This window comes from Mustela nivalis (genome assembly GCF_964662115.1).
Source record: "Mustela nivalis genome assembly, chromosome: X".
Classification (NCBI taxonomy): Eukaryota; Metazoa; Chordata; class Mammalia; order Carnivora; family Mustelidae; genus Mustela; species Mustela nivalis.
Genome location: NC_139040.1, coordinates 131,980,146 through 132,007,271, shown reverse-complemented (window position 1 = coordinate 132,007,271; position 27,126 = coordinate 131,980,146). Strand labels below are relative to the sequence as shown.

The 27,126-nt window shown below is 43.6% G+C and overlaps 1 protein-coding gene and 1 long non-coding RNA gene across 3 annotated transcripts; one reads left to right on the top strand and one right to left on the bottom strand.

Annotated features, from left to right (window-relative positions):
* Nucleotides 1-141: 141 nt before the first annotated feature.
* LOC309855838 (arylsulfatase L-like) lies at nt 142-21,136 on the bottom strand. Of its 2 annotated transcripts, XM_082716489.1 has the most exons (11): nt 21,039-21,136; nt 17,487-17,531; nt 16,292-16,441; nt 14,797-14,918; nt 13,167-13,289; nt 10,253-10,676; nt 9,006-9,142; nt 6,817-6,951; nt 5,959-6,121; nt 3,814-3,935; nt 142-588 (listed from the first exon to the last, which is right to left on the bottom strand). In XM_082716489.1, the coding sequence occupies exons 2-11, from the start codon at nt 17,507-17,509 to the stop codon at nt 206-208; spliced, it is 1,782 nt and encodes a 593-aa protein (XP_082572615.1). In that variant the 5' UTR covers nt 17,510-17,531; nt 21,039-21,136; the 3' UTR covers nt 142-205. The 2 variants fall into 2 exon arrangements, with proteins under 2 accessions (XP_082572615.1, XP_082572616.1); XM_082716490.1 differs by lacking the exon at nt 16,292-16,441 and having other exon boundaries at nt 21,039-21,135.
* LOC309855841 lies at nt 8,465-21,777 on the top strand. Its single transcript, XR_014307009.1, has 7 exons — nt 8,465-8,577; nt 10,174-10,233; nt 10,345-10,456; nt 10,552-10,721; nt 14,767-14,873; nt 16,313-16,453; nt 20,915-21,777. It is a non-coding gene; the product is annotated as an uncharacterized lncRNA (long non-coding RNA).
* The last annotated feature ends 5,349 nt before the right edge of the window (nt 21,778-27,126 follow it).

The window sequence follows — 27,126 nt, the reverse complement described above, 5'->3', positions numbered from 1 at the left end:
TTTGCTCCTCACTCATTGGGGGTCCAAGGGGGCTTAACAAGCCCAATGTGGTTCGGTTGACTTAAGGATGATGGTACACTGCTGTGTCTCCCATAATTATACCTTTTGGGTTTCGGGGTGCAGAACTGTTCCAGCCACATAAAAGGACGTCATAATCACAGGGGAGTTGTATTCGGACCAAGAAGTACCGGGACGAGGGAGGGAGCTAGCTCTCCCCGACAGGGGACAGTGATTCAGGGTCACCTTCCCGATCACACCAGCAGAGGGGGAACCGGCCACAACAGGGCTGGAGCCAGGGTTTCCAGGTGTTGCCCTGCGTGTCCAGCTGCAGAGGAACCGGGCTGAGGGTGTGGCGATGCTCCTCCACAGCCCGTGCGACCGTGTCCATCACCTGATGGAACAAGGGCTCCGTGTCCTGGGTGAGGACGTGGGCTTCGGAGGGGTCTCTGGACAGGTCGAAGAGCAAAGGTGGGTCGTGATGGGCCACATGGTCTCCAGAGCATGGGCAGACCCCTCTCCCGTAGCAGGCACCGGCGCCCTCTGGGTGGAACACTGGGGTTGTGTAGTGGACTTTCCATAGTCTTCCTCCTGAGGGAAGGACAAGAATCTCAGGGGGTTGACGTGGAGAAGCAGAACGATGGCTGGAGAGACGCTGAAGTGAATGGTTGAGCAGATGGGGACCATCCATGCCATGGGATGGAATCAGCCATAAAAATAAATGAAGCTCTGAGATCTGTTACCTTGTGCATAAACTCGAAAACACGCTGCTCCGTGCGAGAAGCCAGATACCCAAGGACACAGAGTGTGGGATCTCCTTGGTAGGAGACGTCCGAAACAGGGAAAGAACAGTAGATGCCCAAGGCTGGGGAGGAGAATGGAGAGTGAGTGCTAACAGGGACAGGGTGTCTTCAGGGGAATGGAATGTTCTGGTACGAGACACAGGTGCTGTTTGCACAACATGGTCAATGTAGCAAATGCCCCTGAGTTGTACCGTTTAAAAGAGTGAATTTTTCAGCATCATGGGCTGAAATCGTGTCCCTCCAAAATTCATATATTGCAGCCCAGACCCCCAAAAGGATGGAATCAGGAAGTGGAGGCTCTGGGGGATTAACAGATGACAAGGACAGAGCCCTCAAGAACGGGATGAGTGCCCTGACAAGGGTCAGGACAGAGCTTGCGTCCCTTGTCTCTCCACCACGTGAGGACACAGCGAGAAGGTGGCAGTCTACCGGCCAGCAGAAGCCTGTTTTGGTTGTCCAGCCCCTAGAACTGGGAGAAATAAGTCTGTGGTTTGTAGGCCACCAGTCCGTGGCCTTCCGCTGAGACTGAACTACAGCTCGGTACAGCTGTTTGCAAAGGAGTGAATAACTTGTGCGTGGTTCCAGGCAAGATGCTCAGAGGCTTAAAATGGCAACAGCTGTTCTCTTGAAGCTTGCTCCCAGGCTCACCCCACCCCCACAGGTAGGCAGGCACCGACAGGAAAAAGAAGGGAGGGAGGGGGAAAGGACAGAGATAGGACAAGCTACAGCAAACCACCTCCAGCCTCTGGGAGGGCACCAGACCGAACCCTGCCTCCGGAAGGGACTTTGAAAGAATGGAAGGGAGGTCCATCAGGGCTCCTGCACCAGCCTCCTGCCAGGAGGTGGGTCATACCACATCACTCCCTGTCCTCCCCGGCTTCCTGCTTTTGGGAGGGAGGCCCCCACAACCATGCTTTGTATCCCCCACAGGGCAGTGAGTCTGGGGGAGTCACGTGGGTAACCAGAGTGTAGAGAGCAGGGTTCTGGTGGGTCTGCCTCCTCCAGGAGCAGCTCCAGGGGCAGAAAGACCAGGAAGCAGGGACAGATAAGGGTCAGGATTAAGGCCCCTCCTGGGCTCTGGGAAGGAAGCCACAGTTTGGCCCTATGGGCCCAGCAAGGTCACTCACAGCTGTGATAGTTCAGCAAACGTGTTGAGCACAAGGAGAAGATGGGCAAGTCTTAGGGAGGCAAAAAAAAAAAAGGCCAGACAATGGTAAACTCACAAAAATAAAATTATAAAGGGTGGAAAATAATGGTGGATGTGTGAGTGTGGGGGGGGAGGGGGGAAGATGGGTGCACCATGGCAGGATTCTTTGGGTCAAGAAACCCTCGCTGAAAAGGTAATATGGCATTTAAACATCGAGAATGAGCCAGTCACGTGGAGATCCAGCCCTCTTTGAGGGGGATTCTCAGAGACGGGGAGGGGATAGGTCCTCGTACAAGGAGGAATTTGTTCTGATGTGTGTGCCGTGGGTGGTCTTGGGATGGCTTTCAGCAGGGGGGCTAAGTGGATTATTCACGTAGGATGAATGGTGGATCTGTGAAAGCCAGTTCGGGTGCCCTTGAAGAGGCTTGGGCACTGGGAATGCACTCCCCACCTGCTGCCCTTGAAAAAATATAGAAGCATTTGCCCAATGACTGAGAGATGAGAGGTCCGTAGTGGGGTAGCCAGAGTGTTAAAGAACAGATCGGATCACAGGACGCACTCATTTGTGGTCTCAGGCATGCATAGATGTAGACTGGGATGTAAAATGGAATGACGGTTTTTTAGGAAACCCTCAAAAATGGAAGGAGATACTTTTTAAGAAATGAAATGTAGCACTAAAAGCCATGCTAGATTATAATAATATTGAAGAGAATGGGTGAAAAGGATATTTAAGGAAAAAATAAAAAAATCTATGGTAATTTCCTCAAATAAGGGAAATCCAAAGGGGTGTTCCTTCTCTCCGGATTCAGACAGTTAGAGACTTGTAGAGAATGGTTTTGAGGCATGGAAAGATGAGTTAAAGCACTAGGAGCATATAGCCCTTCCCAAACACTGATGAGAAAAAAAGAAAAAAAAAAAATAAAGAATCAGAAAACCTATGCAATCACAAAGTCACGAATCTGATCAATTCATAGGGCAAATCCAACCGAGGAGAAAATGTCAGGAAGTGTCAGAGTAATAGGGAAATAAAAATGAAGAAAAGTCACTCAAATAGGTGAAACTCTGTTATTAGAAGACAAAGGTAGCAGCAGAAATTAACTGTGTCTAAAATTAAAAAATAATAGTTCTCCAGTCAATGCAAGAACTGAGTTTTTGAAAGAAAGATGATCCCTAAAAACAGAAAACTTCTGGGAATGCCAGTTAGATGAGGATGAACAGTAGATCCTTCTACACATGAAGGCAATTAAAATGCAATGATATTACATGGGACAGGAATAATAGGTTTGATGAAATGCATACTTTTTAAGTAAGAAGAGTAAGGGGAGGGACAGAACAGGTTTCAGTTGCGAAAATCTGATACTGGAAAGATAACCAAACGTCTCCCTGAGTTAATGGACGCATGGGATGCCAAGGCAATTCAGATTCCCAAGGGATTAAAAAAAAATAATCTTGCAAATGATCTTAGAGTTCTTTGAAAAGGCCAGTTGGGCCAAAATAGCCCAGGAAATTTCGAAATGCAAAAATTGTTCGGTATGGACACGGCGGCTTCTATCACAAAGTTATGGTTATTACAAGGGTGAAACCGTGATGTTGAGTTAAGGTGGTTGAGACAGGTGGAAACTGATGTAGGCTAAGATTAGGGGCTTCGAGGGCGAGAGGCAGACCGCAACACTTGTGGGCAGGAAAGCCATATGAAAACCCCGTAAACAATGATAATATGGTGATATGGTAAATGACTGCTTGCATCAGGAAGGATGTTGCTGTGTCTGGGGAAAACACTGCCCAGAAAGCAAGAAAAGGGCCAGTTGTGAAGCAAGGCCACGGGAACAGAAGCCAAGATGGGACTTGATCACCCAGAGTACTCACCGTGCCGTTGGTGCCAACGGACTGCGTGCAGGAAATTCTCACAGTAATGCATCAGGAACTCGTGGTCCGAGTGCTGTGCTGTCCCCAGCAGCAAGGGCAGCAGGTCCCGGCCATCGATCACCCTGCGGACAGGAGCACAGGGACTCAGGGGGGCACGGAAGGCATGCTTGAGCCTTCCCAAGCTTAGGGAAACATTGCAAGAGACACCTCCATTATTCGTCTACAAACATCACCTTTGGCTAAAAGATCACCCAGGATCCCACATGCTCAACTGAAGTTACTGTTTGCCCAACCTTATTGCGAATGCAAGAATAAATGGAAGATTCAGGGAGATGCCTTTTTGGTTTTATACTTTATTGGGCTCTAAGCCATGGCAGCATATGCTGTCTTCTTAAACCAACATGGTGCCATTTCCTTGTCTGCAGAGTGCCCTGCCTCTCCTCCCCTCCGCCAGCCCTGCCTTCCTCATCTTCCTCCCCCTCCCCTTCCCTGTCTTCTTCAGTTTCCAAGATGGACCTCCATTCCCATTCAGGATGGAGGTTCTTGGGATTCCACTTCCCTTTCCTCCACACTTCTTAGGAGAAAACCTATATCGAGCAATGTGATGTGCAAGGGGGCTGCCTCGGGCATTTTTATGCCCCAGGGACTTGGTCAATTTTCAGAAACCTTTGTGTCCAGATGAAAACCATCAATACCAAGGATAGATTTTTACAGATACCATGAACTTTGAAAAGCCATAAAAAGGAGACCTTTTTCTCTAATTTGACGAATGTTCTTCGTCAAGGTAGAGAATTCAAAACCCTAAGGAGATTTTACTTAGAGTTACTAATTACCATGAAAAATGAAACAAAAGAATCTATCTACAACATATATATGTGTGTATGTGTAAATATAATAACACCTCCAAAAATATATTCATTTACACACAGACACATGTATACGATTCTGTGTCTGTGTGTATACCTATATCAGACACTACATGGCTATGTTTATTTTACCTTCTCATGCAACAACACATTCGCAATATACGTGTCAGACAAATTTAATTTTTCAAGCAAGTGATATAAATTAATTTAAAAATTAGCGCCCAATAAGGAAAAATAATCAACTAGAGATATGATATTCACTGCAAGAAAAGAGACAACAAGGTGTGAAATATTCAGCCTCTAAGGATAAAACAGTGAAAATTATAACACACACATTGATGTATACTTGTATAGACACATATGCGTAATTTATATATATAAACGACATGTACAGAATTGACATCGATTTTAGTTCTGTTATGTTTTAAAATGGCTATGTCACATATGACTGCTAGTGATTCCTGACGAAAAGTTTGACAAAATATATCAAGAGATTTACCTGTAAACGGTCCTACTCTTTGACTCAGGAATTCAGTTTCTAAAGGATTCTTACTTAGGAGGCAATTATGACTGGCAATAACGTGACCGGACAGTATTTTTTTTTTTTTTAAAGCAAGGCTAACGTCCACATATAAGGCGATGGTTGAAACAAAATAACATGAACTCATTAAATTTTGTTGTCTATGAACAAAAATTTCTAAAAATGTATATATTTCTATAAATTACATATATATATAAAAAACATGGAAAATATATCTAAATGATATATCTTAATCTACATATCTAGACAGATCTAGATAGATCTAGATAGATGATATATATCATACAATTATAACTATGAGAATCCTTTATTATCCTGTGATTGGACAATTATGATTATATGATTGTATACATAATTCACTATCAGATTCTGAAATAATTTTATTTTCTATTTCCCCCCCAAGTTTTCTGTAATTTTTGAGATGAAGGAAAATTGAAATCTATGCAAAATCTCTACCATGGAAAGGAATTTCCTGTGACAAACTGTTAGATTGTTCAGTGACCACCATGATAAAATGCCTCCACTCAAGCATCAGGAGAAGGAAAATGGGCATTCTCTGTATAAAATGAAGCAGGTAGCTGATCCTGGTGGCTGAAAGTAGGGAGCCTCGAGAGAGTGTTTTCCCAGAGACTCATTTCATGGACGTGTTACACAATTCAAAGTGACAATGACATTTCTCATACATGTTTGTCTGTATGGAAAACTGACTAGCTTGAGTTTCCTGGAGCTGTTCTGTACCTGTCCTGGGGCACCTCACCGCCCCCCAGCTGGACCACGGTGGGGAAAACATCCATCAGGCTGGTGGGCTCGTGGATCACTCGGCCGGCCGGCAGCACCCCAGGCCACCGGAAGATCCCTGGGACGCGGATCCCACCTTCCCAGCCCCCCATACCTTTGCCACCTGTGTGTAAACATGAACAGAAAACAATGTGATTGTTCCGTGTTTTTTTGGCAGTGTGTTTTGCCACCTTTGGGGGGTACACCCAATAAGGATGTGTCTGTAGTTGGTAAAATTCCAGTTTGAATATGATGTGGCCACCACGGTCCTTGGATGCATTGCGTAAATCCTGAGTCCATCACTTGAATGGATGACCAAAGTGTGGTCCCTCCCAACAATGGAAGATTACTCAGCCATGAAAAGGAGTGAAACACTAACACTTGGCATAATGTGAATGAGTCTAGAAAACTTCATGCTCGGTGAATGCAAGCCAGTGGCCAAAGACCACATAACTGCATGATTCCATGGAACGGTTACACTAGAGAAATACACAGAGATTGAACTCAGCTGGTGGTTGTCAGGGGCTGGGCACAGAGAGAACCAGGGAATGATTGCAAATACATGCTGAGGTTCTTTCTGAGGGGATGACCATGTTCTGCCATTAAGTGATGGTGATGGTTGCACAATTCTGTGAATAGACCAAAAACCATGGCATTGGGCAAAAGAAAAAAAAAATCACAGATTATAATTTCCACCTCAAACAGAAAAACAGTATTCCGTGGTGACTCTCTTGAGGTGGGTGCCCCATTGCATGGGAAGGGTTGGGAACTGTAGGGTAGGGATAGAGACCATGAACAAGAAGCCCATCATCTCTCTACCTTTGTAGATTCCATTCCAGCCGCCATATTGGTTGTTTCTGAGTTGAGCCTCTAAAGATCCCCCGTGATCCGACGTAAAATAAACAAGAGTGCTATTGGTCAAACCTTCCATATCCAAAGTATCAAGGATCTGCCCTGTGAAGAATATGTGCATTTGAGCAGGTCAAAATGGAGCCTATCTTAAACCAAGATGTTCAGTTGTATGGCTCAGCATTTTGGACATCTCCATGAGGAGGAGCCTTGAGTATTCACATATAATGGCAGTGGGTAGCAATGAAATCATGAATCCCGAATATCACTGACTCAAGATGCATATACACCCTTAGATATACCCCATTCTGTTTCTAAAAAGTTTTAGGCAAGCTACAGAGTATAGACTACATAGGAAAAATAGCAAAAGCTTAGAAAGGTGGCAAAAAAGAAAAAAGAGTATAGAGTCAATCATATTTCAATTAAACAAAGGGAAAGAGGGAGAAACAGGAGAGATCAAGAGGGTCTAGGAACAAGGCTGACAATGGCATTGGCGATGTATGTCCATCCATGAAGAATGGTTTACAACGGTGGCTCCAAGTCTCTTATAATCACCTCAAAGGGAAATCTTATGGTTGACGCAATTCACCGTGTCTCTGAGATTTTTTTTTTTAATTTGGATGGGAAGAACCATATTATTTTATTTCCCACAGGAGACAGAACTTACAATCTACTTTTTCATGAGGACCTGGTGTTGTGAAAGTTGACTATGGTCTCAAGTAGATCCTGTTACTGGGTAGGTTTTACTTCTACCTTATCTGTGTCTTTATATTTAAACAGTATGTCTTTTGAGCTGGGTCTTGCTTTTTTCTCCAGTCTGGTGACACTTCATTTTCATGGGTTTAACTGAGCACAGTGAAGACCATTTTCCATACCTTTAGCTTAAAATTAGCCATGTCCCTATTATTTTTCTCTTTCTTTGTTCCATCTGTAGTTAAGACATTTATTTGTCTTCAATTGCTGAAGACTTAAAATCTGTGGTTCTAGGAAATCCCCCTCCTTCAATTAATGGATTTTATTTTTTTTTAAAAACAGCTTTCGGTTTTATAGATAAGCTGAGTCATAATGTCATCTATAAGCCAATACCAATAAACTATTATTAACTCAAGTCTGTAGTTTCTATGGTGGTTCGCTCTTGGTGGTGTACATTGTAAGGTTTTTTATAAATGCATAATACCATGCATCTAGTGTTCTAGTATCAGGCAGAATAGTTTCTCTTTCCTAAAAATCCCCTGTCCTCCACCTATTTACACTTGGACCATGATTTTCATTAAAAAAGTTGTCAGTATTGTGGCTGGACTGAGTTTGAAACTCAATCAAGAGCCATCAATCTCAATCAAGGAGCACAGAGACACTGAAGCCATAGAGAAGATTCTTGACGTAAGTCTTAAGAATTCCTTATCTTGATGGACTTAGGAGTTCTTAACTACGTACTGGAGAATTTCATAGTTTATCATTAGATATGTATTGGATTACATATATCTGTACGTCTTTCATTTAAAAGATCATCCCTCAAGTTGTGGCATGGTGAATTCTATTTTAAACACGCAGTATTTGGCATCATATAAAATAGCGTGTATTTTCCACTGATCCTTAGTCTTTTCCACACAAGGACGATGTGGCAGTGATGAGTCAGTCTGTTCTGAAGCTGCACTGGGGACATGATGTGACATCGATCTTTGCCTACCTATCTCCCAACCACCAGCATTTTTGCCAACAATTTCCTCCAAGGTAATGTTTTCAATGGATTATATAAATCATGTTTTCTCCTAAAATCTCTAATTCCCATTATGTTGCAGCTCCTAGCCCTCTATGTCCACCAGCATGTCAACCCTACGTCATCCAAGTCCTTGCTTGAGCCTCAAGGGAGTCACTGTGTTTATATCCGATGTACCCACTGAAGAAATGTGCACTCTGTGTCATACCAGGCATTATTCCAAACCCAGGGGACACACAGGGAGAACAAAGCAAGACAATCCTACCCATGGGGATTTTAATCTCTGTTCTCCTGGGGAAAAATAAGAAATCAATCCACCTAAGACAGTGTGATGAGCAGAAAGAAAGCAGACACAGTTAATCTCATCTCATTCTGTATGTCCTTTCCTCCTGCTGTTTTGGGAGGGACACGTGTCCTATTTTCACCAGGAAAAGGCACTTACCCACCATCCAGTCCATCTCTTCTGTGTTATCCCCATACAGCCCGTGCATGCTCTTCCCACGGAACATCTCCGTAGTGATCAGAGGGGTGTGCACATGTAGAAAGGAGACAAAGAGGAGGAAAGGTCTGTGCTTGTTCCTGAAAATAAATAACGGCGACTGGAGTTATTTCTACTTAAGGATAGATTGAGGTCCTAGAGACACAAGATAGAGATCTAGTTTGTCACTTCCTTCAACAAGTATATCTGCTACTCTTTAACGGGATGACTTTACTCTTCTAAAGTCTGTTGAAAAATTCACACTGATACTATACACGTTTTTTCCCCCTGAATTTTATCAATTTATAACTCTACATACTTCTGGCAAATGAACGTAAGACAGAACCCCAGGCAACTGTCTGATCTGACGTTTATTTCGATTAGTTCAGTATATGTTCCCATTTAGAACCTTAGCATACAGAATAAAGTGATTATTTTACATTTGGTTTTCTTTTTAATTGCTCTCAAGCAATAACGTTTAGGATATATGACATAGTTATTTTAAAATACACTTGAAAAATGGCAAGTATTAGGTTATTAATTTCAATTTCATTGTCCCCCATCTTGGTGGTGCCTCATCTGTTCCTCTCTCTGTCTTTGACAGTAATTATCAGTATCATTTCTCACCCATGTTAGGCAAGCCCACAAAAAGAATGTTCTGGAACATGATCACAACCTCATCTCCACCAGGTGAATTGGGGTTCTATGCTGTCCCCCTCTTTACAGAAACACTTGGGGAGCATGGAACTGGCTCTGTGTGATGTAGCTTTATATCTTGCCCCTCTTAACTGTGACATAGTAAGTGCCTTTGTTATTCAAATTTACATTTAAGATAGAGTTAGCAACAGGACAACTTAGTTCCAATGATAGAGCTTTAAAAATATTTATATTTATTGTAAATCTTCAGGTAATTCAGTTTGTTGTGTGAGTTAAATATGGCCCGTGGTGATCAGTGGGTGCTTACACAATGGTACTAGCTCCAAGGATTGGGGGTCAACAGCAAATTTCATGTGCTCTGTCACCTGTTTCAATTGTCACCATCAACTTGGGCTCAACAGAGCATTTCTGACACATTTTATCAAAAATATCTTCCCGGGCCAGAACAAGTTCACCATTCCTATCTCCATTACAGAAAGAAAGTGGAAGATTTTTCAAGATGCATTTTCATCATGGACCAGAGACTAGGATAAAGGTAACTCTTTGATGCTCACCTTTGGACAAAGGATGAGACCTCTTTGAGAACAAGAGGTGTCGTCCTTTGAAAGTGCATGGGCTGCTCCGTGATGGTGTGGTTTCTCATCAGAAAGCAGTCTGCATGAACAATCAAGACCCCTATGAAACAGGAGGTCACAGAGAGCAAGATGGCGGCAATGGTCAACCAGATGACCGGCGTCCATGAGCCCGATGTCAGATGGGTGAGTTTCCCAGCAGTGAGTGTGAGGGCAGCAAAGACCATGATTTGGAAGCAGACGTGGAGTTTGTACTCCATGCCTGCACGCTTCTCCGACAGTTCCCAGTGGATGCAATCTCCCATCATGGAAAATGGCATTCCGTAGAAATGGTCAAATCCGTGGCTGATGGGATGGTGGCAGTGATCATCGGAAGAGTCACAGTTGAGGCCCAGATGCCATTTTCCTGAAAGGCAAAGAGGATTCCCATGTCACCACCGGCTGATCATTGGTTAGTAGGTATTGCAGGCTGGCCCTCTTCTAGCTGTTCTGCCGCATGCACGAACGGGGTGGGGAGGTACAAAGATGTGGGTAGTGTTCACGGCTATTTCAACCACAACCTGGCTTAGCACTGTTACAGAGCAATGAGACGCCGGTGTGGCAGCATTATGTGGCACGTTGTTTCCCGTGCTACTGAAACAAATTACCATTAATTTGTGATTGCTTAAAACAATAGGAATTTATGTTCCCAAAGTTCTGAAGCTAGAAGCCCAGGATCAAGGTTCGACAGGACCGTGCTCCCTCTGCAGGCTTCGGGGGAGGATCTTTCCTGCCTCTTCTACTTCTGGCGGCTCCAAGAGTTCCTTGACTCAAGGTCATATCCCTCCCACTCTGCTTCTGTGGCCACACTGCCTTCTTCCCTTCCGTGTCATATATCCCTCTGTCTTTCTTTTTTTAATTTAATTTAATTTTCAGTGTTCCAAAATTTATTGTTTATGCACCACACCCAGTGTTCCATGCAATACGTGCCATCCATAAAACCCACCACCAGGCTCACCTAAACCCTCCCCCCCCACTCCAAAATCCTCAGTTTGTTTCTCAGTGTCCACAGTCTCTCATGGTTCATCTCCCCCTTTGATTCCCCCATCTCACTTCTCCTCTCTATCTCCCCATGTCCTCCATGTTATTTCTTATGCTCTACAAGTAAGCAAAACCATATGATAATTATCTCTCTCTGCTTGACTTATTTCACTCAGCAGAATCTCTTACAGTCCCGTCCATGTTGCTACAAAAGTTGGGTATTCGTCCTTTCTGATGGAGGCATCATACTCCATAGTGTATATGGACAACATCTTCCTTATCCATTCGTCCATTGAAGGGCATCTTGGTTCTTTCCACAGTTTGGTGACTGTGGCCATTGCTGTTATAAACATTGGGGTACAGATGGCCCTTCTTTTCACTCCATCTGTATCTTTGGAGTAAATACCCAGTCATGCAATTGCAGGGTCATAGGGAAGTTCTATTTTTAATTTCTTGAGGAATCTACACACTGTTTTCCACAGTGGTTGCACCAACTTGCATTCCCACCAACAGTGTAATAGGGTACCCCTTTCTCCACATCCTCTCCAACACATGTTGTTTCCTGTCTCATTGATTTTGGCCATTCTAACTGGTGTAAGGTGGTATCTCAATGTGGTTTTGATATGAATCTCCGTGATGGCTAGTGATGATGAACATTTTGTCGTGTGTCTGATAGCCATTTGTATGTCTTCTTTGGAGATGTGTCTGTTCATGTCTTCTGCCCATTTTTTGATGTCTATGTCTGTCTTAAAAGGACTCTTGACCTTGCATATAAAGTTCCCCTGGATAATCCAGGAAAATCTCCTTATCTTAAGGTCCTTCATTTAACCACATCTATAAAGACCATTTCTCCATATAAGGTAATTTTTTTTTAGCTTCAGGCATGTAGGATGGGATATCTTTGGTGATTGTTATTCAGTCTACTGTAGCTAAATTTACAAAGGTCTGTGTCAGAGCAATAAGGAAGGCACAGAGGGCTCACATTGTTCTAGAAAACGATCTGCTGTTCTCAGTGTTGGTAAGCAATTTCCTGACTTTGGAACTGTCCCTTTCCTTGTTAAACCACTGTAGTGGTAGTCAGGGTCATGGTAAGTCAGAGGTTCTACAGAGCACAGCTTTCAAGTTCAATCAATCGCAGATGCAGATGCTATCTTCTCCCATCACTATTAAAGCATTGATAGAAACCTTTGTGTCTTCCTGCCACCCCAAATGGCCGTCTCTCATCCAGAAAACCTCATGAGATTTTCCAAGGAGTGTTCCATGAGAATAGACTTCTATCTCAAAAAAATTATAATAAGTCTATTGGATTGAATACTCAGTGTATCAGCTAGTCTTGCTGTTTATGATGAGTAAGTGGCACAGTTTAATAAAAATTACGCTATAACATGATGGCAACAATGACAGCGTGGTCCCCTCTCAAGAAACTACTATGCTTCATTGTGTTTCAGTTTGTACATGACACGGTTTATTGACATCTAGAAAGAAAAGCACGTTATTTATGGAAGCAGAGAAGTACTAAGCCCTACAGTCCCATTTCTGTGCAGAATTTAAGGAATTTCTGGAAATTTAAGGAAAACATTATGGAAATTGTTAATAGCTTGTTGATATTAGGAAAAAATGTCCCCCCCACTTTTTTTTTTTTTTTAATCATGGTGCATCAGCAAATACTATGAAATGCCAGGTATTTCATTAAACTTATATATCTTCAGCATCTACTTCACACAATGCAGTCCGGGTCAGGTCATTCCTGCACTCGTGGAGCTTTCTGCCTGGTGAACAATCCCACTACATCAAAACCATTTCATTCCCCAGGTTTTTGGTTGACTACACTCTCCATATAAAGGAAATGTACTTAATGCTTTCAAAATATACATACCTATTAGCCCAGTGGCATATCCTCTGTCTTTTAATATTTTTGCAAAAGTTGTCTCATTGGTTGGGAGCCCTCCAGATGCTCCGGTCCACTGAACAACACGATAACCGTTGCTGGAAACCATACCTTTGGGGAACCATTTTCAAAGAAACGTTACCATCCGACAACGACACGTTAATAATAATGATACTGACAATAATAATGTTGATTTTTTTTTCATTTAACATATGCTGTGAAACATTAATTGGAAACTTAGCAAGAAGAACTGTTGTCTTGTTATGTGAAGGTTATAAACACATAGAGAATTAAGTGAAAAAGGAAAGAGAATTTAAAAAGGTTTTATAATTGCACCAGACTCTTGATATGATCCAGAGATTTTCAAACTTGTCTGGACTTTGGAATCATTTGGGGAGCTTGAAAATATTCTGAAACCTGGTTGTCGATTCATAGCTTGTGATTTTATTTTAAGATTTTAATTAATCAATCAATTAATTAATTACTTTAGGGAGAGAGAGAGTGCAAGCTGGGAGAGAGGCAGAGGGTTGACGGAGAAAGAGAGACTGTCATGCAGACTCCAGACAGAAAGTGGGGCCCAAGGCGGAGCTCAATCTTACGACCCTGAGATTGTGACCTGAGCTAAAACCAAGAGTCAGATGTTTAGCCAACTGAGCCAATCAGAGATTGTGCCTCCCCAGAGATTGTGATTCTAATTGGTTGGGGGTGGAATTTGGGATTTGGAATGGTTATAAAATGCCCCAGATGATCCATGTATGCTAACAAAGTAGGGAGGCATGGATATAATTCACACTGACTCTGATAACTTATTCAACTCAATTCACTCAATTACTCAAGTGTTTAAAAAACATAGGTTAAATATTTTTCTAAAGCTCTGCAGTATACAGTCAAGTACCACTAACTTGAAAGATGTTCTGTACCGCCTAGACTGATTTTATGAATGTAGCTCAGTCTTCACTAGGAAGATCTGAGAAGATCTACTTGGCTCCAAGACTGATCATATCTCAACCATCATCGTTTGGGAACTTGGAGAATTCATTCTGAGATTTTCCAAAGCTTTGAGCATACATCTGGTTGAGCGAAGAGTAGTGGGACATAAATTTACATTAGCCAGAATTCTGTCTTCCCTGGAGGCGTGAGAAGCATCCAGGGACCCACATATGGGAGAGTCTGTGAGAGTCACATGGCCAGGCCAGTCCTCAGTTATTCAAACACTAGTCCCGGGTTATTCAGCTGCTAGTCCACTAGTTTACGTGTTTCTGTGAAGGTTTTTAAAGAAATGGTTAACATCTACAATCAGTTGGCTTTAACCAAAGGAGATAACCCTTGATACGCAGGTTCATTATCTTTAGGGCCAAAGGGCAGAAGGATGCCAAAGACATCACACAGACTTCAAACTTTTGGTCCACTCCCTACTCAAATCCCTCTGCCTGGGTCACCTCATTACCTACAGGGCTCTATGGCTCTTACTGGGTCTAATCTGGTAAAAATATGGAGGGGTTACATTATTTTCTCCCCATGCTTTAGTATCTCTAGCAGTGGACCCATGCTTTACTATCTCTAATATAGGGATCATGTTCTTTTCCAGAGCCACGGTTAGACGTGAAAGAGGACAAACCTGATCTGAGAGGGTATCTGCCTGTTAGGAAAGCAGCCCTGCTTGGGGTGCACACTGATGCAGCTGCCACGTGCTGGGTAAGCATCACACCGTCCTCTGCAAGGCGGTCAATATTTGGAGTCCTACAGAGGGAAACATGAACAGTGTTATATCTTAACAAACAAACACATACGGTTTCCTAGAAGCATATCAACCTATTTAACAGAAATTCATCTCATCAATGTCCACAATAGCCAAGGTATGGAAAGAGCCCAGATGTTCACTAACAGATGAATGGATAAAGAAGATATGGTCTATACACAGTGGAATATTACTCAGCCATCAAAAAGAATGAAATCTTGCCATTTGCAATGACGTGGATGGAACTAGAGTGTATTATGCTAAGCCAGATAAGCCAATGAGAGAAAGACAACTATTATATGATCTCTCTCATATATGCAACTTAAGAAATAAAACAAAGGATCAGAGGAAAAGGAAGGAAAAAATAAAACAAGATGAAATAAGAACAGAAGACAAACCATTAGAGACACTTAAGTATACGAAACAGACTGAGGGTTGCTGGGGAGGTGGTGGGAAGATGGGGCAACTGGGTGATGGACCTTAAGGAGGGAACATGATGTGATGAGCACTGGGTATTAGATAAGGCTGATGAATCACTGAGCTCTGCCTCAGAAACCAATAATGCATTATATGTTAATTAACTGAATTTAAATTTCTAAAAAAGAAAGAAAATCAGCCCATCATGCTTTCACCCATCCAGGTGTTCTTGGGAATGACCAAAAGGCAGTGGCAAGAACTTCAAATGTCATCTGTACCACTGAAGTAACATAAACTCAGTTCAGTATTGTTTACTAAGTTTCTGCAACATGCTACTGGTACAGAGAGGGGCGTAATGGGAAATCCAGAACCAAAAATCTGGGGTGCCTTCTTTAATGGGACTCATGAAAATTGTACTTCTCAGCACCAACATATTGTAGTGAGGGTGGGATTCAGGGGTGGGTTCATGGTGTTGCCTAAGCTGGGTCTCCAAGGTCAATTAGTGATTGAGGCAATGGGATGAGCTCCTTCTTAGAGAGATGGGCCAGCAATGACAGATAAGCATGTCATATCTGGTGATGATAGGGACATGGATTTGTCCGTCAGAAGCAGAGCTTTTCAGCAGGGAGCACTGAAGTCATGCATGAATGGATGGAGTTGGGCTGATGGGTGGAAGAGGAGCATGAGGAGACTTGGGTCATTGACCCTGATGCAACACCAATGATTTTTAAACACTGTCCACCTTGGACTCTGCTGGTGAAAACATGTCCAAAAGTCACAGATAGGAAGAATTTGAGCTGGGGTTAGCACTGGGGTGGGAAGAAGGAAGGGTTAGGGGCCATGAAAGGAAGTGTGTGCAGAATCCCATCAAAGTTCTGATAGGACATATGGAGAGTTAGATCCATTGTCAGTGGGGTCTTCACTGAGGTCCCAGATGAACGACTCTCAGAATCCTTGCCTGATGGTCTTGTTCCCATAGCAGCCAATGTCGCCAATGCCAAAATCATCTGCCATCAGAAGAAGGATGTTTGGACGCCCACCAGATAAATCCCTGCAAGCTGAGGGCCTCACACCTAGAAGCATGCCGACCGTCACAGCCAGCCAGCTCCTGAAAGACAAGGTGCCGATGGACGCTTAACTCTGCTATCCCATGTCTTGTACGTGACTTCCATAGGTGGGACTTTTTTAGGCAAGTTCACATTTTAGGGGACTTTGATATTAGCATCACATTGTAGAATAGTTAAGTACATTCTTGGGCATTTGACTTTTTCTTAGTTGAACACAACTCAAGCTCTTGATGGTTTTATTTCACCCGTCAACATTTTTTTGCCATTTTAAGCCCTGGAGTCTGTTGTTAGGTCATCACACCCATGATTAAGAAAAAAACCTTATTTGGTTTCTTATTAGGCATGGATCAGGTCCCTAGAATGCCTACAGCTCCTTCCCCTTTGCCTCTTTAATTTTTCCTTAAATAAGTCAACCATGTTGAACTTGGGTATCTGTGGTGCTTGGTAGGCAGTTGGACCACTGACCAGAGCAAGACAGAGAAGAAAAGTCAGGGCAAGGGCTTACCAATACCAGATGTTGATTCTGAGTCTACTAAATGTCTCCATATATTCTAGCACAAATGTGACTGACTTTTTTCATGATGGGAAGTGGGTCTTTTTGAGGTTCCAGCCCAGAGCAGAGACAATTGGTGGTGGCACATCAGGAGAAAGAATTGCCATGGAGCTTGGCGGCTTTCCCACCATCATCACTATCATAACCCCATAACCAGGGCATCCATGGAGCCCCTCCTCTCTCTTTATATGGAAGCCACCTTGGGATCATGCATACACAGCAGGACAAGAGTGCTGTCGTCCCCAGTGCCATGGACTAACGGTGAGATCTGAGTCGCCAAAGATCTGCAATATGGACTCCCTGGAAAACCAGACAACTGGGTTTGGGAATAGGGAAGCAGACTTCTTTCAGAAGATCCCAAATGGGGGGTGTGGATCATTGATAGGAATCCCGAGTCCCACGATCACTGCCCCAGACGCACCATCAGTGACTAGGTGAACAAGACCACTTTGTCCATGCACCCTGACAAAGGGACAAAAAGAAATGTAGAAGCAGAAACAGAAGATTAAGCATTGCATGTAATCCTGTCTTACCAAGAGTGGTCCCGAGGTAACATGTTCTCCCCTGACTTTTATTGCCTGGAAGAAATAAAGGAGGTTTATCATAACAAAGGCAGCAGACATGCACTAATTCCGTCCATAAAATACTAAGTATTTAGCAAAAGGGAGACTTTGATTCTCTCGGATGATATCAACAAAACCTTAAAACAATGACCAAAAACTCGTAAAAAGAATGGCCTTCCCCCATTAAAAAGGCTTTTAAGATGCTGAACACCATCTTAAGAATGTAGAATGTATGACTTCCGAGGGCCGGATGATATGGATTTGGGTTTTTTTGTTTTGTTTTGTTTTGTTTTGTTTTTTGCCCAGGTGATCTGATCTGTCCCAACTGAAACTCTGTCCCCTTTAAATATGAACTCCCCATCCCACTCCCCAACCCCTGGCTCAGATATTAGGGGAAAGCCAACTTTGGATTTCGGTGGATGAATGACCTTGATCAGCTCAGCCCTTACAGTGACCTTGAAGACCTACTCACGAGTTGTTTGAAGTGATGTTGGCTTCCACGGTGGGGGATGCTTCTGAGCCTGGGAGGCATCCAGCCCTCCCATGAGCACCACCTTACCCCATGTAAGCTGTTCCCGAGAGAGGCCAGTGGGCTCTGTATCCTTCAAGTGCAGCCTGAACTTTCTGCCTCCTTCACATTCTGTGGACCTCAGTCTTTGGCCACAGGTGGTACAGGCATCTTTCCAAACTTCCTAGCCATCTCAGGTGACTTCTCACACTTTTGTACACAGTATTCGCTTCACCTCAAGGACAAGGCAATGAGCCTCTGGTCAACCAGATGGCTGTTATGTGCAGCAGGGATAGGGCAAAGCTTGTGCAGAGATAGACCTCATGGGATAGGTTCCTTTGTGGGCTGTATGTAAACAGCACATCCAGCATAGGGAAGTTTCCACGTGTGATAAAACCTGATGGCTTCCACCACTGGGCCATGTCTAGCACCAAGCCATCGCTGTTTATTTGCTTCACTTCCTGTCGGAGGCAGGCCCCTGGCCAGGGCAGCCTCCGCCATTAAAAGATGGCGCCTGGCTAGTTGCCAGGTGAGGATTGCCTCGTGAGACTAAGCGGAACGCCCAAAGAGGAAGTAAACAGCATTGGTTGCTAGCGAAGTTGTTCGTTTAGGTGCACAGCCTGATTCGCTCCCTCCTGTACCCTGCTCGCTGATTGGTCATGTAAGCGTATATAAGTGTGTAGACTTGCGGAAAGAGAGAGAAGATGCATCCGAACCAGGCTTCTTGTTGTCCTTGCGGGGCGAGGGCGATAACTTCCAGGAAGGATTTTCCTAAGGTGTGAGCCACTAACTTCCCACCATCTTGGTTTGCTTCTGGAGGGTGAATGATGTCACCCTTTGGGATGGTAGCTATGTGCTTTCTCTAGCATCCAAAGTATTTAGCTTACATTAGGGTTTCCTCTTGGTGGTGCCCATTCTATGTGTTTGGGCAAATGTATAATGATATGGACGCACCTTTATAGTGCCCTACAGAGTGGTTTCATAGCCCTAAAACCCCCAGTGCTGCCCCTGTTCATCCCTCCTTGGCCCCAGACCCCAGCAACGACTGATCTTTCAGTGTCTCCATAACTTTGCTTTTCCAGAAGGTCCTAGAGCTTGAAGCTCCTAGAGTGTGCATTGTTGGTAAAACCACTCCCCTCTTCTGACGCAGAACTAGGATGTTGGGGATTCTGTCTACCTGACTTGCTTTTACAGATAGATGGTTTTGAGCAACGTGTCTCAGAACGAGCAGAGGACGGGAGCTGGAAATGTTTTCTTTTCATACTGTCCTCGTGCAACCCACTCTTAGTTTGGTCCAGCTTATGGCTTTGGGCTACAGATCTTAAATCATGATGTCTTAGGGGGTCTGTATAAATATTTTTATTTACGTATACTTATAAACTAGATAACACATTATACATCATATGGTGATACACACATACAGAAAATATACATTATTTCATGGTAATATATAACGTGTCTGTAGTATTTAAAAATATAAAATATACACTAGAGTATAAAGTAGACATGGTCGTTATGGGCAGCTGGGACAGGCATTTTATCTATTTATATGTAAAATTTTGGGGTTTTGCCAGAAAAAGCCTATGAGGGGATACTTCTGACTTTTCTGGGGGAAGGTGGCTGGTTGTAGCCGTCATATGTGGTTATCGTTGACAGTCCATGTCTGAGAGCCAACGGTAACTGAAAACCCATATGAGGTTTCCTTAATGCCAAATATGGGTCTAGCTTCTAAATGATATGTTCTGTATATTTAGCTACATAAAGGAAGTGTGTATCTATATATATTTGGAAATGAACTCCGAGGTTTATGGAATGCTGCCTACTTTTTTCTTCAGATTGGCATCCTGTTAGCAGAGAAAACTTTAAGAAAACACAGTGGAGTGAAAGCAGAGAGTAGCACGGTGGCTTCCAGAGGTCTGAGTTGGAGGGGCTTGGAGAGGTGAGGTTTTTGTTTTTTGTTTTTTGTTTTTAAAAGATTTTATTTATTCATTTGACAGATGGAGATCACAAGTAGGCAGAGAGGCAGGCAGAGAGAGAAGTAGAAGCAGGCTACCTGCTGAGCAGAGAGGCCGATGCGGGGCTCGATCCCAGGACCCTGAGATCATAACCTGAGCCGAAGGCAGAGGCTTTAACCCACTGAGCCACCCAGGCACTCCTGGAGAGGTGAGGTTTAAGGGACTACCCTGCAACCAGAAGAGGGGTACGTTCTGGCAATCCAATGCCGACCGTAGCCGACGGTGCTCAACGGGGCCCCTAGACCAGATCTTAATCTTTCTCAAAGCAAAAAAAAAAAAAAAAAAAAAAAAAAAGGAATGGTAAATATGTGACATCCTGGAGAAATTTGCTAGGACCTGTGTCGTAATCGCAAAGCAGTTTCGGCATGTCTCAAATACACAAGCTGTATCCGTCACACTAATACAAGGTTTTCGGTCTGTTTGAGATGCCAGTTTTTTAAAAAAAGGGAAAACAGGATGCAAGGCATCATGTAGGCTTTGACCATCTTCCAGGAGGGGACCAGACAGCACTCCTGCTTCCTGACTGTCCTCTAGCCTCAGGGCAACACGCCTGCCGTTGCCACTCAGCCTGAGCCCCCTTCCGGGATCTAGCTGAGTTTCCCATCCCCAGGATTCCTCCCACATCCTGTCCCCACGTCTGAGACCTGTAGGAATGTAGGATGATTCCATTTCCCCGGGCTCTGGATTCTGTGTCTAGTTCATTCTGATCTGCATTGGTTTTTGAAATCACCCCAGGGAAGAGGGGGTTGGAAATGTGTCCTGATGTTTTTTCTTTTCTTTTCTTTTCTTTTCTTTCTTTCTTTCTTTCTTTCTTTCTTTCTTTCTTTCTTTCTTTCTTTCTTTGTCGTTCCTTTTTGCAAAATCGCTTCTGCAAGATTGCCAGAGACTGCCTCCGAGGACATGGTGTGCCCTGCAACACGGTGTGGTTCTGGGACAGCTGCCCAGCATCCCTGGATAGGCGTGGACCACCCTGCCAAGAGCCCCAGGAGAGCCGCTTACCTGAATGGCTGGAGGTTGGAGGTTGGAGTTTGGAGGTGAAGGGCTGGTTGTGCGCATCAGGGAGCGGCCTCTCCTTACCGGCCGGCGGCACTCACAGTCTGTGAGTCCCCAGGCCTGCTGGGTCACTGCACGCCCGTACCTCCGGAACTGATTCACTCTTCAAAGCCACAGCCCGGAGGTGGCAGAAGCAAGTTCGGTTGTCCAGAGAGAACAGACGGGTCAGTCGCTGGCGTCCCGGGGTGACGGTCGTCCCCGGTTTCTACAGAAGAACTTCTGTTCTTCATTATACAATGGAACCGTGCCAGAAGGAGCCCGGAGGACTCACGCTGTGAACACTGACTCATTCATGCCCGGGGAGGTGGAAACCTTTCCGACCTTTGTTCCACTCAGAGGGGTATTGGCTGGCTGTGCTCCAAAATACGAAAGCCGTTGCCTTCAAAAATGCCTCTTGGACAGTCCTTAAATTTTGTGGCTTCCCTACCTCCCCATCATTGGCCTCTGCCTCTGACATTTAAAAAAAAAGGGGGAACAGAGCACACCTCTGCTTGTATCAGCAAGCACTGTCCTATGTAAATAGCTTGGCTCCTCCCTAGCCCTATATCTCTATTTGGGAACTTCTGTATTTTAGGCCGTATTTGTTTATTTGTTTGTTTTCTATTCACAAGGGAGCACCTTCCTTCGTCAGGGGGCAAGACCCACGTTTCAGGCAGCATAAGATGCAAACCTGATCCTTTCCAAAGACTTTCTTGAATTAGAGTTTTCTGAACACTCCCCAGGGGCAAAATCCTATCTAAGGATCCATCTTCGAAGCCCCTTGTGCATTTGGTTTTTTGTTTGTTTGTTTTTCTCTCTCTGTGGTCCGTGCATGTCCGAATTGGGATTTGAGGCTCGTGCTTGGCAGATAACCATCTTACGAGTTCACGGCTTCAAAAATTCTTTGCAAATTCAGAAATTAAAGGAAGGTGGGTAGACGCTGTTCGGTGGGGATTCCCTGTTGCTTCAAGGCAGGTCTGCGGAAGGACGCTGGTGACGAAGGAAGGCAGCTGGCCTCCTGTTGTTTTTTGCCCAGTGTCAGCTAAGAGAAGCCATGTCCTGAAGGCTCGGTGGCACATGGAGGTTCTGGACCCAGACATACAGCTTCTCACTCCTTCTCGTGGGAGCTGGTGGTTCTTTTTGTAGCTGAAGGAACAAATCCATCAAGTGATTTGTACACCACCTGGGTTTAGCGCCTCTCAAGAAACCTACTTTTCAGCTGCCCTGAAACCAGGTCACTGTGTTTTTGGGTTTTGAGTTATTTGGGCACTCTGATGGGACATGGAACTGTGTGTCTATGGGGCGTTCGTGAATTCCTGGAGTCGTATTTTATGGTCTTCAACAGCAGCCCAGATATCACATGGAGACTGCAGAATTGCCTTAAAGGCAAAATACGATCCCCACAGAGAAGGGTCTGTTTGCAGAGATTGCTCTGCAGGGGGAGGGCTTGGAAGATCCCAGGATTAGAATGTCCTTGAAGGATGACCTCCTTTGCAAGGCTGAGCTCCTTGCTTGTAGCTCCAGAAATTATGGAGCCTTGGGTGAAGCTGTATTGTTGGGTGATGACACGCCTGTCTTTTTCACAGTAATTCTCATGTGAATGTTCCTCCTTGTCCTTGCACACCTGCCCCCATTTTCATACACAAAATAGGACTGTAATAAAGGGTACAAGTACATGAGAAAGAGTCCTATGATAGAGGCAATGCTTATATCCATCCATCTATCTATCATGTATCCATCCATACATTCATCCATCATCCATCCATCCATCCACCTATCATGTCTACCATTTATATCCATCGATCTATCTCTCCATCCATTCATCCATGCATCATCTATCTATCCATCCATCCATCCATCTACCCACCCATCCATCTATCTATCATCTCTCCATCCACCCATCCACCATCTATCTATCCCTCTATCATATATCTATCCAACCATCCATCCATCCAACCATCATCTGTTCATCCATCCAACCATCCATCCATCCAACCATCCATCCATCCAACCAACCATCCATCCATCCAACCATCCATCCATCCATCCATCCATCCATCCATCCAACCATCAATCCATCCATCCATCCATCCATCCATCCAACCATCCATCCAACCATCCATCCATCCATCCATCCATCCCTCTATCCAACCATCAATCAAACCATCCATTCATCCATCCATCCATCCTACCATCCATCCATCCATCCATCCATCCATCCATCCATCCACCTATCATATCTACCATCTATATCTATAAATCTATCTCTCCATCCATTCACCCATGTATCATTTATCTATCCATCCATCCATCCATCCACCCATCATCTATCTGTCCATCCATCCATCCATCCATCCAACCATCCAACTATCCAACCATCCAAACATCCATCCATCCATCCGTCCACCTGTCCACCTATCCATTTATCTATTATCTATCTATCCAACCATCCATCATCTCTCTATCCACCATCTATTGATGTATACATCTATCATCTATCAATCTTTTCATCCATCTACCTATCCTATCTACCCATCTGTCATCTATCAATCCATCCATCCATCCATCCATCCATCCATCCATCCATCCATCCATCTGTTGTATCTACCATCTATGTCTATCTATCCAACCATCCATCCATCTGTCCACCCATCTACTATCTATCTGTCTCCTCATCTACCTTCTAAGCACTTCTTCTATCATGTACTGTTCTAGGAGTGTGACACTGAATCTTGCATACAGGCTGTCTCCGTGCCATGATATCTCCACCTACAAATGCAGCTAGTGATGGTCACCCTCCTCAGAGCTGTGCATTGAGGCCTAAAGGTGTAGTATTTATAAGACACGTTTAGACCAGAAGACAGAAGCTACTTTTCAAAGTTTGTGATAGGGGACACCTTGGTGGCTCAGTGGGTTAAATAAAGCCTCTGCCTCTGGCTCAGGTCATGATCCCAGGGTCCTGGGATTGAGCCCTGCATCGAGCTCTCTGCTCAGTGGGGAGCCTGCTTCCTCCTCTCTCTCTCTCTGCCTGCCTCTCTGCCTACTAGTGATCTGTCTGTCAAATAAATAAATAAATAAATAATTCTAAAAAAGGAATAAAAAAAAAAAGAAAGTTTGTGATAGAATTTAAGATGCGAAAATGCACCACGATGTATCCCTACTCTCCCTTTGCTGTTTTGAAAACCTAACTGGAGTCAGTGGAGAATTTTTTTAACCTTTTATTTTTTAAATTATCCAGGTAGAAAACATATTTGAGTTAATTAAGTCCCCTTAATTATATATGTATGTTTGGTGGCAGTTGAGCTCTGGTGAAATATCCTTTTGCTAAATAAGTATGTGCCAGCTGCCCTGTTAGGTTATGCTTACCTATAAAGATAATTGACAGACTTGAGCAGTGCCCCCACCATGGTACTTAATAAATGTTTAATTATAATAATGAGTGCAGTCACTAGGAACTGTGACAGGAGCCTGGACGCACAGGACGACTGTCCCTAAATGCTGGAGCTGGAGAGACAACTTGTTTCCAGTAAGTAAAATACGTTAAGTTCATGTAATTCAATAGAAAATATGGGGAGTTAATGTAATTCCAGCTCGGTGTGCTTGAATTTTTAATGCTTAGCAAGGTGGAGAATGAAGCGTCAAGGGTAGTTTACTTGTAATGTATCTTCCTTGCACTTTCTAGGATTTTATATAAATGGGATCAGGAGGTATCCTATACTGTTTTGTGTGGCTTTTCTCACTCAGCATACTCAATTTGGAGATGCCTCAAGGTTGTTGACTGTATTATCCATAGTGAAATCCTTATGATTGCTGGGTGGTATTCTCTTGGATTTGGGACGTCCAGACTTGATTTATCCCTTCACCTGTGAGCAGACAATTGCAAAATGTGGATTTTATGTGTTTAAGGGTATTTATGTTATTCCTAGGAAGACAAGTAAGTGGGCTCATCAAAGGTCATGGAGGTGGGTGACCTTTGCTTGGTAGTAAAATGACATAAAGTCTATACAAGTAAGTTTACTCTAAAATCTATCTTCCTTCCTTTCTTCCTTCTTTCTTTCCTTCCTTTCTCTCTCCCTTTCTCTCTTCCTTCCTCCCTTCCTTTCTCTCTTCTTCTCCTTCCTTCCTTCCTTCCTTCCTTCCTTCCTTCCTTCTTTCCTTCCTTCCTTCCTTCCTTCCTTCCTTCCTTCCTTCCTTCCTTCCTCTGTTTCTTTCATTCTGCTGTTATAATCCCTGAATGGGAGAATGCAGCGCGCACTATCACAGTGACTCAGTGAATACCAAAATATTGAAAATCACAAGCTGACACAGGGCATAACAGTTGCGGATTTAGAAACCAGGTTTCTGGGGGCGCCTGGGTGGCTCACTGGGTTAAAGCCTCTTCCTTTGGCTCGGGTCATGGTCTCAGGGTCCTGGGATGGAGCCCCGCATCAGGATCTCTGCTCAGCGGGGAGCCTGCTTCTTCCTCTCTCTCTGCCTGCCTCTCTGCCTACTTGTGATCTCTCTCTGTCAAATAAATAAATAAATAAAATCTTAAAAAAAAAGAAACCAGGTTTCTGGTCTCTGAATTTACTTCATAATGGTTGCCATTTAATGTTTTACTAGTGGACTTTTCCTTAGTGGAAAGCATATAATGGAGAGATGGGTTTATCTCATCCAGCAGAAAATGTGGGTTTATATGAACTGTTAGGAGGAAAAAAGAGTATGTTTTTAATAACAGATATTTAAATTTTTTTCATGCTGTTGAGTATTCTCTTTTATATTTTATAATAATGATGTTGCAAGAGTCATTGAATAGGGGTGCCTGGGTGGCTAAGTCAGTTAAGCATCTGCCTTCAACTCAGGACACAATCTCAGGGTCTGGGATTGAGCTCTATGTCCACCTCTCTGCTCAACAGGGAGTCTCCTTCTCCCTCTGCCTCAACCCCTCGTCTTTGCTTATGCTCTCTCTTGAGGTCTCTAATAAATAAATAAATATTAAAATAATAATACATAAGTAATATTTAATAAATATTGAATATTTAATATTAAATTTAAGTGATTTAATTTAATATTAATTAAATTTAATATTAAATTTGAGTGATTTAATTTAATATTAAATTTAAGTAATATTTAATAAATATTAAATATTGAATCTCAGTCAATTTGGAGGAAGTTTGGGGAAATATGTGGACCTTTTTAGAAGTCTCTTAAGTGAAGAACCACAAGTCAACATATTAAATTCTTTCCAGCAGGAATTGTTAAAATAAAGCAAGGAGAAAATTGTTACATTCAATTTTTATTCATATATTTAAATTAGGGGGAGGGAAGAAAATCACAGAGATTCTATTCTAAATTAACAACCTGGATGAGAAAATCAGAATCTTGCATGATGAGTAAACAACATTTGAAATTATCCAAGAATGAGTTCCTACTGGTTCAGCGGAGCTGAGTGGAGCTCCACTCCACTCGTTGGAGCTCACCATAGAGACGGGATGATTTCATGCCCCAGGGGACACTTGGCGATGTGTAGAAATAATTGGGGTTGTTGTATCTGGGGAGGGGGTGCTCATGGCACATGGTCCGTGGAGACCAGAGATGCTGCTCCTCACCTGACAGTGTCCAAGATGTCCCACCCCAGAGAACCATTCAGCTCCAGACACCCACAGTGCTGCAACTGAGAGAACCCGACCTGGATTTGACCGATTTCCCAACTCTGCCTCTTCTCTGCTCTTGTTAAAGACACACATGGGAATTTCTGTCTTTAGGCATCTCCCCTGCTTTAGCTGTGTTGACTGGCCCAGCTGCAGATGTTGGTTCTGAACACACAGCAAAGAAAGGAAGGAGATGCTCAGTTGAAAATTATGATGAACTATTTGCTCCATTTCAAGTATGGTAGGCTGAATTTTGTCCAGTTCTTCCTGGGTTGCAATCATGTCTTTGAGTTGCTCACCTACCTATGGATTACCCCCATGAAGATAACATGCCGGTGCTTCGCAGGGCATCAAGCCATCATCATGGGTCCACTCTGTAAGTCAACTGTGGCTTTGGTTCTATAATTACGTGATTTTCCAGGTGT

What these genes read in the sequence shown, in the direction of transcription:
- LOC309855838 (XM_082716489.1), bottom strand. Translation starts at nt 17,509, where the DNA reads ATGTTACCTCGGGACCACTCTTG. An exon ending in CAGATACCCTCTCAGATCAG is followed by an intron (nt 13,290 to 14,796) that starts GTTTGTCCTCTT and finishes GGTTCCCCAAAG; the next exon opens with GTATGGTTTCCAGCAACGGT. An exon ending in CTGGAATGGAATCTACAAAG is followed by an intron (nt 6,122 to 6,816) that starts GTAGAGAGATGA and finishes GTTTACACACAG; the next exon opens with GTGGCAAAGGTATGGGGGGC.